Raw genomic sequence first — 12,262 nt, forward strand, 5'->3', positions numbered from 1 at the left:
CATCTGTTCCTGGTAGCACCAATTTACCTCAGAGAAGATAACGGGCATTGAAACTCCTTATGGGTTTGCTTTCATTGTGGCAAGGTTAGCCACTGGGCAAAGAAACTGTTCTTGCCTTTGACTTCTGACAATGTGCTGTGCAGAAAGGACATGCAGGACACACAGGAAAAAGACTGTTGAACTTTGCCAAAACAAGGCAGAACAGTCCTTCAGGGTTCCTGCTTCACAGAAGAAACTGCCAGACATTCTGCTGGACACAGAGGAAAATGACTGATGAATTTTGCCAATAAAAGGAAGAACAGTCCAAAATTCCTGCTTCATAGAAAAGCCTGCCAAATACTCTAGGCCTGTAGGCTGAAGATGGATGCCCCATTGTTGCAGAGGAACTTTGTGTGACTGTCCAGGTAACCAAATGTCTCTGTTGTTAGATAATATTACATCCTTCTGGGTCTTTGATGGAGTTGAAGACTAGATAGTTATAGTTGCAGTTTTTCTTAGTTATAATAGAAAGTAAATTAGGTATAAATTTTTGGATCCACTAAGATAGGATAGATAATGCATTATTTTCTCTGAATATGCTAATTACAAATGGAGAGAATATTGTAAATGTAATCCTTACTTGATAATTGTTATTGTATATAGTTTTACTATGTTTAAGTTAAAACCTTTTCATTTTTATTTAGACAAAAAGGGGGAATTGTAGTAGAATATTCTTTTAAGGTGTTACTTGTGTTTATGTTGCATTTGTTTAAGTCTGTGAAGCTGTGTTACTGTGCCTGTCTAAAATACCCAATGGTCTGTCTAATAAAGAACTGGCAAATAGCAAGGCAGGAGAAAGGATAGGCGGGGCTGGCAGGCAGAGAGAATAGATAAAGGGAGATCTAAGAGCTAGCAGCCAGAGAAGGAGGAGGACTCCAGGGTCCAGCCACCCAGCTACACACACAGCAAGCCACGGAGTAAGAGGAAGATACAGAAGTAAGAGAACAGGAAAAACCCAGAGGCAAAAGGTAGATGGGATAAGTTAAGGAAAGCTGGCTAGAAACTGAGCCAAGCTAAGGCTGGGCATTCATAAGTAAGAATTCATAAGCCTCTGTGTGTGAGTTTATTTGGGAGCTGGGTGGCAGGTCCCCCAAAAGAGTAAAAGACCACCAACAACAAAATTTAAAGGAACATGCACTTACAGAACCTAGAAAAATTTACATGAAATACTTCACTGTCATAGTTTAGTTTACAGAGTCCAGGACTGTCTTTGGGGTACTTGGTGAATACAGTGACTGGGTATATTGACATTACTTTTGAGATGTAAGTCAACACAGCTTATTTGCTATCAAATTCTAGCCAACCTGATAAGTTAAAATGGTCAGTTCACTGCTGAGGAAGTGGTTCAACAGGGAACAGTGCTTGCAGAGAAAGTGTAAGGACCTGAGTTCGAATCCCCAGAATGCACATAAAAGCTGGGCATGTAACTTGAATGTCTATAATCCCAATGCAGAGAGATGAGATGTGGATGCAGGAAACTTCTGGAAGCTTGCTGAACAGCTAGCCTGGCATTCTCATTGGAGGAACAAGAGACCTTATCTCAAACAAGGCAGAAAGCAAGGACACCAGAGACTGTCCTCTGACCTCTATGTGTTCCCACGCGGCACATGACCACTCCCCCAACACACACACAAACATACACATACACAAATGTTCAAACAAATAGTAGGCTGAGTGACTAGATTGTGGGAGCCCATTTTCAGGTTCCTTGTGGCCTTACCCAGCAGGTCGGCATAGAGAGGATGATTGGACCACGGGCCTGAGTGCAGGTGTCTGAGATGGTCTGCACTTGGGGGGAGGGCTTTTGCTCCACCCCTTGGTGTTTCTATAAATACCCTGGGGCAGAGACAGTCAAGGCCCATTGGAATAGGCTCCAGGCCCTCTTGAGGCTATTCTTTATTTTCTATCTGTTTATCTCCACAATCTAAATCCTTCTGTTTAATATTTCCTGCAGCTTGCACTCAAGAAAACTCTGGGGAACTGTGGGGTTGGTGGGTAGCCGCCCCACACTAGATTACCTATTTGTCCTTCCTCCCGGTGAGCACCCGAATAGACGGCCTGTTCTTATGTTTCTGTTTAGATTTGTGCAGTAGAGACACTGCCCTTTGTGACAGCTGCCACTGAGTTGTTCTTCCCAGGGCTCATTTGGCTTAGCTAATGGTTTGTGTATTATTGGAGGCTCCTGGAAGACAGGAGCCCTGCCTTGTTTGGGCCCTGGTTAAAGTCAAGGTATCAGGGGTCTGGAGAAATGGTTCAGAGGTTGAACAAACTTGATGTTTTTGCTGGGGACCCAGGCTTGGCTGCCAGCACCCACAACCACCTGCATGCTCTCATTCTGGCCTCTGAGGACACATTCGGTGCACATATATACATGCAGGTCAACATTCGTACACATAAATAAATCTTCAAAAAAAAATCAAGCTATCAAGAAATCCTACCATTTAGAAACATGACTCATCCATGTTAGTTTTAAATTATGGGAAAAACTTTGTTACTCTGAGCTTAGGTGCATTAAGCTCAATTTCATAGTTTATAATGAAAAAAAAATCTCAGACTACTTCAACAACCCATCCATTTATACTTCATTCACACTCATTCATGTAAAACTTGTTAGCCCACAGCTTACGATGAAGACAGACTGAGCTCAAACGAGGAGGCATGTACAGATGACTTATGAGGTAGATATAAAAATGCAGCCATATTTTGTTTATAAATCTGGAATTTAGAATGCTCTGTGCTTTCTAGTGGAAGCACACTGTCACTGATGGCCTTGCCTCCAGTCCCCAGTGAGGTAGACTTTCTGTCAAGTCCTGTCACCGGCACAGTAGGTGAAAAGCATGAATGACTGCTGTCTAGAAGTCAGTCAAGTGACGGAGACATGCACATGGCCAGAAAATGGCAATTCAGGGCCATGGGCACTACTGGTGAGCCCAGTTTGGGGGGCAGTGTCTGGAAAGGCACAGGCAGGTCACATCCTCCCACTCGGATGCGGCTGGAGTCAGACAAGATGGAGTAGCCTGCTATTTGCCTCCAGGACAGCTAAAGCCCCATCAGCCTGACTTTCCCGAGTCACGGGCAGGATATGGAACAGAGAACACAGGTATCTCTGCACCTTGGAGCGGGGTCTGGATAAATGTATCAGGGTAGGATCTGTGCTGGAACTGCTCTGCTGAGCCACACTGGCCCACGGTGGCTGGGTCTGCAGATGTTTGCTATAGAACTGTGTATTTGCCATGATTGACAGTGCAGAGGCTCACGGGAGGAATTCCCCTTGTTGCTCATAGGAGCCCGGGCTCCTTTTTAGAGCAAAGAAATCCAAGCTGCGATTTGGGAAGGAATTATGAAACAGTTCAGGATCATTCAGTATGCTCCTATCCTCTGCTGGTGTAAGTGATTAACAACTATACACTCTACAGCACTGGTCTTCAACCTTCCTAATGCTGTGATACAGTTATTAATACAGTTCCTCATGCTGTAGTGACCCCCAACCATAAAATTACTTCGTTGCTACTTCATAACTGTAATTTTGCTACTGGTATGAATTTAATGTAAATATCTGATATATGACTCCAAAGGGGTCGTGACCCCACAGGTTGAGAACCATTGCTCTAAAAGGCAAGCCATGCCCAAGGTCTGGAAAAAAAAATGAGCATTTCGAACTTCAGTCAGCCAACATATCACCAGGGACTAGCTCATTCTGCAAAGCCTTTCCTCAGACCTCTTTGCAAAAGGAAATTTAGCTGGAGAGAGACGCTTGTTTCTCCAAGACCTCAGTGAAGTAAGCTGGTTGGGCCAGGCGAGAACAGAAACCACCCTGCAGGCTGGGTGCGTCCCCAGGTGGCTTGATGGTGCCACAGGGAGCAGAGACCACGTTTAAGGCTCCTTGAATACAGGTGTGCTCTCATTATTCTCGCCCAGGACTTAAACTGACTGCTGAGAGAAAACCCTAGTAGACCAGTTTTTAAGAATGAGGTTTTTAACAACCGTATCACACTGCAAAAGCAGGATTACAGGTTTTTTGTTTTTATTCTTTAATTCTAGCAGTTTTCCCAGGCAGGCTTTGTAATCTCATTTAGATGATTGGTTTACTTAGTAAATCCTTTTTCCTTTAACTGTCTAATTAGCCCCAGGCCCTAGGTTGTATTCCAAGCATGGGAAAACAAAAAAAAACACACAAAAATGGCTAATTGACATATAAAATGTGGGCAAATTTTACTCTGCTACTCTATCGAAAATTAAAACAAATTCTTAAGAATCTTATTTGATTCCAAAGGCAAATATTTCTTGCAGAAAATAATCGGCCCTTTGCTCTTTAGGAAGGTAGACTCCATTACAGGTGGAATTACAACTTTGAGGCTATTGAGTTAATATCTAAGTTTAGCCGACTCGGTTGGTCATATAGTGTGGAGTCTAGGTCTTATTTCAGTATGAGTCAGAGTGAGTCAAGAGATGTACCTCCTCTGAGAGGGCTGAGGAGAAGGGTGGAGGTGCTGACTGCCAGCTCGAGACTTGGCCTGAATGCCCACTGTATTACCAGAGCCCAGTGCAGGCTAAGCTTGGTTTGTGCCACAGACTTAGTGAACATCCACATTGGGAAGAGCCCTTTCTGGGACAGTGACTTCCCGATGTCAGTGTTTTATCCCATGCACCCCTCTATATGCTGCATGCAACCCACCCCACTTCTGAATCCCAGCTGGCATTTGCACTGTCCACTTTATGTCCAACAGACAGCTTGGGCAGCTGAGAAGACCTATTGGCCCTGGTTACTCTGGACTGATCTGGGATGTGCAGCCTTTGGTTTATGAAGCTAACACCAAGAAAAATGCCATCTTTTTCTTCCCTTACAAAATATAAAATTATAGCAGTTAAAATATTAATTAACAACAGGCTGAAGATTCTACTGGTCCACCATGTTACTTTCCCTGTCTGTACGGTGCAAAAATATGGAGCCTCTTAGCATATAAAGCCAAGCACCAATAAAAATGGCATAAAAAAGCCTTTTAAAATCAACTGGAGCTCAAACATGTGGAAAGATACAATATGTATAAGCATTTAGACATGACAGCTGCTTTTGCATTTTAAAACAAAAAAATTTCATGATTTCAGCAAATTCCTTTTTGCCATGCTCAACTTTATGAAAAATAAAATCAGTCCTTTCCTTTTTTAAAAATACAGATCTTTTTTTTTTTTTTGTTCTAAAATGACTCTCCTCGTTAATATATGAAAAGATACAGCTGTTTTTGGAGTCACCGGGCCTCATTTTTTTTTTTTTTTTCATTTAGAAACGATCCTAATTGCTGGTGGAGAGATGGTTTCCAGGTGAGGCAATGGGAACCAGGCACATTTCCTAACCTCCTGAAGGCCACATCTGTAAAAGTGCTCTACACACCACCCCTGCAAAAGTTTTTAAATTTAGAATGATTGAGGCTGGGACATAGATTATTGAAATAAAGTTTAATGACAGTTTAGCATCATCTCTGAAAAACATGGTATTAGGAGGACATATGTCTATAGCAATTACATCCAGAAATCAACACCGATGAGGCTGTGAGATGATTCCAAACCATAAGCTTTTCCTTGTGAAAAATGCCTTCTACTTGGCCAAGTCCACTTCTCAATCAAACGGGGATTTAAAAGGTGACCTTTCAAGGGAGTGGGGGAGGGGGGGACAATTTGGTGACAGGGACTCAGCAATCAGAGATGGATTCTGTAGGAGTAAGAGACACAGATAACGCCACATCACCAAACCCCCCTGCTGCGGGCATCTCACAGTGCGCTGGGCTCTTTTCCCCGCGTGGAAGTTCCTCACGCATAACCTTTGCGAGGACAACATGGGAAACTTCGCTGTGACACAGAGCCAGAAATAGTGATGCTTTTCTGCACAGTAGTGAAGCATTACAAAGGAATACTTTTAAAGCTTTGGATCTCCAGCAACCAAATTCCTAGAATAATAAAGAGTAAAATAAAATGCTAAAATCCAACCCAACTAACTAGGCAAGCAACCAAAAGTAACCCCGTAGGAGAGAAGCCCAGAGAGTTCAAGGCTCGTCCGCCCTGCAGTAAGAGTGCAGAGGGCCCGCAGGCCCAGCAAGGTTCACGGGCGATTCGACAGAGCTGGGGAGGGACAAAGGCCACTGGAGGCTCCTTACTAGGACAGCTGGTGGTGGAACACAAGATGAGAGCTTGGAGGAGAACACACGTGCTTTGGAACTCCTCCATTTCCATTAGCCAACACGATGGTTCCACATTTCAGAAGGAAAACAAGGACTCTCACCGTGGGCACTGAGTCCTGCCTTCTTAGGCTCCCATCTCCCCCCTGGTCATCTTACCTAAGAACTAAATGCAGTGGGGGCTGAGCAGATATTGCACGAAAGAACAGCTCAGCACCAGGCCTGGTGCCCGAGGCACAGCTGGCTTCTCCAGGGTTGCCTGTTAATGCTGAGCCCAACAGTATTTCTCTAAGGGAGCCAGCAGGAGCACCACCCGGTCTCTCGGGGACCAGACTTCCTCAACGTGTGTCAGCAGTCTGCTCTGGGGACTACACCTGGAGCTAACCCAAGGAAGATCGTCACCGCGCCATCTGAGAAACAGAACAACTGAGTGTGCCCAACAGGCTAGGGGGAGGACATGGTGACTATTTAAGCATCTGGAGGGACATCCAGTGGTTGAGATGTCAGAGATGTTTGCATTTTCTTCAGAAACTTGAAAGAAGCCAAATGAATAACAGCCTGGCTCAAGAGAGGCAGACATGGTAGGTCACTTGTCACTGAAATATTCAAGCAAAAGTTGCAAGTATGTGCTCTGATGGAGGGGAGCTAGAGTCGGTGACTCATGTCTCCTTTTAGCTCTTGATAGCTTTCTTTTCAAGTCCTAGGATGATAGAGATCGATTTTGGAAAACCATTCCTACAAAATAACCACTAAGACTTTTCAAAAGCAACTTTTCTACTTAGGAATATTCCTACCAGATTCTTTGGAGGAACAAATTGGATGTGTAGCTCCAGGTAGAGGCTGGCTCTCCCTGAGTGAGCTGGGATGTGTCAGATGACTGACATACTACCCAGAAGGGACACACCAACAGCTCCCACCACCATCTGATCTGACGCGTGACATGGTGTCACCAAAGATGCTGCCCAAAGGCTTAGCATCCCCAGGTGTCAGCTGTCTGGTGAAGCTATCCTAACAGATCTTGGGACACAGGCGAGAGAAGCCTTATGAACATGGCCCCTTAAGACCAGAGATGGAGGCAACACTCCATACAACAAGGTCCCTTACTCTGAAGGTTATGGGAGGCCCAGACACATCTGATGGGCCTGGGTCCATCTTGGTCATCACTCAATACACCCTTGAAGCACAGTGCTCCATGGATGATCACAGCTCTGCACACTTCTTTCCGTGGTACTAACACAACCATCGCCTGGCACAGACACAAGGTGATGCCCATGACTCCTAGGTTAGGAGGTGTGACAGCAACTGTCCATCTAGTTGATGTGGAAAGGTACCAATTTGGATATAAACGTGCCATAGGCTGCATGGGGGGCGCCCATCAAGACAAATGGAATGTACTATTAAGGCACTTGGCATGGACTTTTACTTAACATATATTTTAATGCTGCCTAGTCCCTGGTTTCTAACTGAAGTATCTCTGTTAATTTGGGTCCTAATGTTTATGCTGAGCAACAAGAAGACTTCATTGTCATCAGCCAACTGCACCTCACTGAAGACGCCAGGTAACTGACTGTCTGAGAGAACCAAACCTTCTAGGTAACTCACACCTTCAATCTCATTCACTGCCTCAGGAGGGCAGAAGAGTGGTTGGTCAAGACAGGTAGGAATGCACAAGAACTACATTTTGAAATAAAAAAAAAACCCAAGAAAAACCAAAAACAACCCCCCAGTAACCTGAAAATCCAATAATCTTAACACGCTTACTAGATCTGTGTGTTTGTTCACCATTCAGATGGAATATGAAAATATTCTGGACTGAAAACACGGTGACCCGTGAAACACGCCTGTTGTTAGCCTCCTTTTCTAAGCTCTAGATCATCTCACTCCTGATTCAAAAGAACGACGGAGGCAGTGCTTCTGAATGCAATGCTAGATTTATTATAGCGTTTTTATTAACAAACTTTGGCCAGACAGTTCTGATTGTGTTGGTACAGCAGGCACACTGGCTTCGAGGTTGGGCATCTGGCAGGCTGTGCAACTGCACTTCAATCTCACAATGTCTCTGCAACTTGGTGGACTGTTTGGGCAGGCCCTGTAGCCAGCCTTCCCTATGAAATGGCTGAATATAAACTTTGGTTCATTGTGATTGGAGTGTTCTGAGTTCACATTTTCATCAGCCTGGGGCAGGCTGGGCTCCACCTTCTTCTGCGCCTTGTCAGCCTGGTTTGGTAAACTGGGGACCGTGGTTTCCGTCCCTCCACTGCCCTCTGTGTCCCCCGTGGCTCTGCATCTGCAGAGTCCCCTTTGGTTATTCTCAGGATGGCAGCAGGCTCTTTGGAAAGACTCGGGGCTCCTGCTGACCGACTGTAATGTCTCTGCTGTCCTGGGTGGATGGTCATCCATGCTCTGGAGACTGTGCATGCCGCTGTGACCAAGCTGTTCTTGGGCCTGAATGCACTGCACTGGGTGGAGAAAAAAATTCCTCGGCTGAGAATTCTGCATCCCTGGTGGCAGCATGTGCCGGGCGGGATGCATAAGGACCTCGGCAGCCTGGTGTGTGGCCTGCAGAGGCGCCACCACATTCTGAATCTGGACAAAGCTGCTGGCAGTGGAAGCACACTGGTGGCACAAGGAGTCACCTGCAGTCGCCTGCTGGCAAGAGTGAGGGCCATATTGTAAGTGTGTGTAGGCATTTGGGCAGCTACACCTCTGGTTGAGAGAGAGGTGACACATGGCGTCCTGCTCCAGACAGGGCTGTAGCAAGGCTGAGCTTGGCTCATTTCCGGGGCTTTTGGTGAGGTCGCTGTTATAGGCTGCAGGCACAGGCATCCCTAAGTTCTTTGCTTGGCCATTGAAAAATTCGGAGCAGATGTGTGGCTCTTCGTAAGCGTTCTTCTGGGAGGCGGTGCAGCTGTGGGATGCCAGGGGTTGTAACTCGTAAAACTCATGCTCCAGTTCGGATTTTTGGCCCCTGGCGTCTACACGGTAAGCACTGGCGGTGGGCGTTTCGCTTGGTCCCCTGTCACCGGGATTTGCAGACAAGGTGTGGGAAAAGGCACTGCACTGGAGCTTTTTAGGTAGAGGGATCTGGCCACAGGTGCCCTGTGGCCCAAGGCACCGGCACAGGCACTGGAAAAAGAAGGTGGCGAAGGCCCAGCTGATGCACATGACAAGCATCATGAAGGTGCCCAGCTGGGTGTAAGCCAGGACCGTGGACGGCATCATCATGGCCCCCGCCACAAAAGTGGTCAGTGCAGCCATAGCAATCGCAGAGCCCATCCGACTCAGAGAGAAGATGACCTTGCCCTCGCGGTCGGGATCTGGAGCCAAGCGATAAGCCACGCCGTAATGGACGGCGAAGTCTACAGACAAGCCGACCGCAACCGAGATGGTGACTGACTCCAACACATTCAGCTCCCAGCCCAGCAGGACGAGGGACCCAACCGTGACAAATATGGTCCCAGCTATGGAAATGATAGCATAAAGGCTTATGATGATATTCCACGTGGTCAGCAGCATCACACTAAATGCAACAGCCACCGAGAGCCCCATGGCAATGAGGGTGCCGTCGGACAGGCTGTCCTGCAGGTCATAGAACTCCAGGTTGCTGACAAACCAGCCATGGCTGAGGCCCTCAGGCGCCGAACTCAGCTCGCTGGAAATCCACGAGTCCACCTCCTTGTAGAACTGCTGCATCTTCTCGTAAGCCAGTGTGAAGAGGAAGGTGCTCTGGAACTCCAGCACCACGGCCCTGATGGTATCGTTGATATCAAACCTGGGCCCGGGGGTCTTGTTGTTCAGGTGGTACCCTGTACTCCGGTCCAGCTCCATGATGGCCTTCTTGATGCACAGTTCGAACACCTCCTGCTTATAGGGGAAGCTGCAGTGGCTGCAGCAGGGGTACAGGGCAGGCTCGTCACAGTCCTGGTTCTCCATCCACTGCTTGAAGGTCTCAATGAAACAGCTGGTGAAGTCCTGCTGGTCAGTCTGGTAGAAGAAGGTCTGGTTCCTCAGTTTTTGACAGAAGTGCAAAATCCAGGCCTGGGAGGCCGGGCTAGCGATGTTGAAAGTGCTGTCCAGTGTCAGCTTCCCTTTGCTCTTGGGGTTTAGAGGGTTGCCGCTGTCTTCTGGGGACACCCCCCAGATGACCGTGATGGGCATGTGCAGCTCTTCTCCATGGTGGACCCGCTCAAACATGAAAAGCTTCTTGAACTCAGCGTCATAGCGCTCGAAAGGATGAGAGGATCTGAACACCTGGAATTCAGACAACTCCAACGAAGGCAGCTTCATCTTTGGGTTTATGCACACGATGTAGGCCCCACCTATCGTGAGGGCAAGGAACCAGACGAGCCAAAGGTAGCGAAACCTGATGACGATGCATGGTAACACCTTTTCAAAAAAAATCCGAGATGCTTCTGAAATGGCAAACAGGACCTTGCGGCCCTTCTGACAGACCACTGCCCAGCAGCTCTTGTCGTAGGCCTGTGGCTGGGGCTTTCTGAAGCAGCTGAATATATTGAGGAGGTACCGCTCATGCAGGACAATGACAGCTGGAAGCCAGGTGACCATCAGGACATAATTCACCAATATAGCGGTCCCCGCGTACACCCCGAAGCACCTGATTGCTGTGATGTTGCTAACGTAGTTAGCGTAAAAGGCAGCGGCCGTGGTGAAGCTGGTGACGAACATGGAGAGGGCCGCGTGCTGCAAGGTGATGCTCACCGCTTCTGACGTCTCTGCACGAGGCTTGTCGAATTTGGTGTAGTTCCAGACATCGCACAGGACAAAAGCATCGTCCGCGCCAATTCCCACCAAGATGATGAGTGCCGTGAGGTTCATAAAGGGGAAAAATTCGAAGTTAAATACAACCCGGTAGAGGAAGTAGGAGACAATCAGGGAGCTGATGATGGCGAACATGGTCATCAGAGTGATAAACATGGACTTGGTGTAGACACACATGATGAGCAGGACGATAACAATGGCTATGGCAGGATACACAGTATCCATGAGGAGGTAATCCTGAAACAAGCTGTGCTTGATGCCAAACTCGATCCCAGTGACGGTGGTGATGCCGTCCGAAGAGTTCCAGTTTTCAAAGTTGTCCAGGTAAATGTTCATCATGCTCTCCCCTTTCTCGGTGGGGGAGAAGAGCATGCTGTATTTTAAAGCTGGCACAGCATAGTCAGCTGTCTTTGGGGTTATGAAGTCCTTGTCCACCAGGTAGTGGAGAATCTGGTACACGGCGTTGTATTTGGTACACTTGCGTGGCACGCTGGTGCACTTGAGCTGGTCCTTCCTTCTGGCCGCCTTGTCCCAGCAGTCCGGCCCCAGGGTACCGTTCTGGTAGTGCTTGGCACAGGTTCGCAGCAGCTTCAGCGTGTGGGAGACATCTCGCTCGACAATTTTCTGACAAGATGATCTGTTGTTCAGAATGGCGATGTAATTCCCCAGGGTCCAGCTGGGACAGCAGGAGACAGCGGTGGTCCTCTGGCAGAGGTCGCTGAACTGGGGGTGGGATCTGATCTGTAGAGACAGACACGCAGAAGGACTGGAGTTTAAACGGGCTGGCCAGCGGCAGTTCACTCCCTGCCTCTAGGTGAAGCGACACCATCCTCTTTCACAGTGTGTGTTGGTGTGCACACAGGTGAGCACTCCCCCCACAACCCCCAACCCCCCCACCGCAAGATCTCCTATTACAGCCATTCTACAGGTTGCTCAATGGCCAACAGCAAACTCCTGTTTAAAGCTGGCAAACAAATGTAACGCCATGTCAACCAGTACTGAGTTGGGCTTAAAAAGGGGGACAACATTAACACTTGCTTAGCAAACAGGGCTTTTCAAAGTCACCGTGGAAGTAACGGAGCGAACGAGTTTGGAAGGAAACAGCTGTCCAATTGCTGTCTTCCTTAAAATTCTGGTTCTTGGCACGAGAGCTTTGGTGACAAGCCACCCAATTCCCAATAAACACAGCTGAAGGCAAAGATGCCGTTCCTGAAAGTACTCCTATGGCTGTAACACGTCCCCCGAATTCACACCTTACACTCTGATCCCCAGGG

The 12,262-nt window shown here is 47.5% G+C and overlaps 1 protein-coding gene across 10 annotated transcripts in view; it reads right to left on the reverse strand.

The window, feature by feature from the left end:
- Positions 1–8,121: 8,121 nt before the first annotated feature.
- Positions 8,122–12,262, reverse strand: part of Disp1 (dispatched RND transporter family member 1) — a 160,558-nt gene continuing 156,417 nt past the window's right edge. For all 10 annotated transcript variants that reach the window (XM_042258755.2, XM_042258754.2, XM_076548131.1 and 7 more), the window contains one exon: positions 8,122–11,729. In XM_042258755.2, the coding sequence (XP_042114689.1) occupies positions 8,145–11,729 (3,585 nt within the window). In that variant the 3' untranslated portion in view covers positions 8,122–8,144. The remainder of the gene's footprint in view (positions 11,730–12,262) is intronic.

This window comes from Peromyscus maniculatus, chromosome 11 (genome assembly GCF_049852395.1).
Source record: "Peromyscus maniculatus bairdii isolate BWxNUB_F1_BW_parent chromosome 11, HU_Pman_BW_mat_3.1, whole genome shotgun sequence".
Taxonomy (NCBI): Eukaryota; Metazoa; Chordata; class Mammalia; order Rodentia; family Cricetidae; genus Peromyscus; species Peromyscus maniculatus.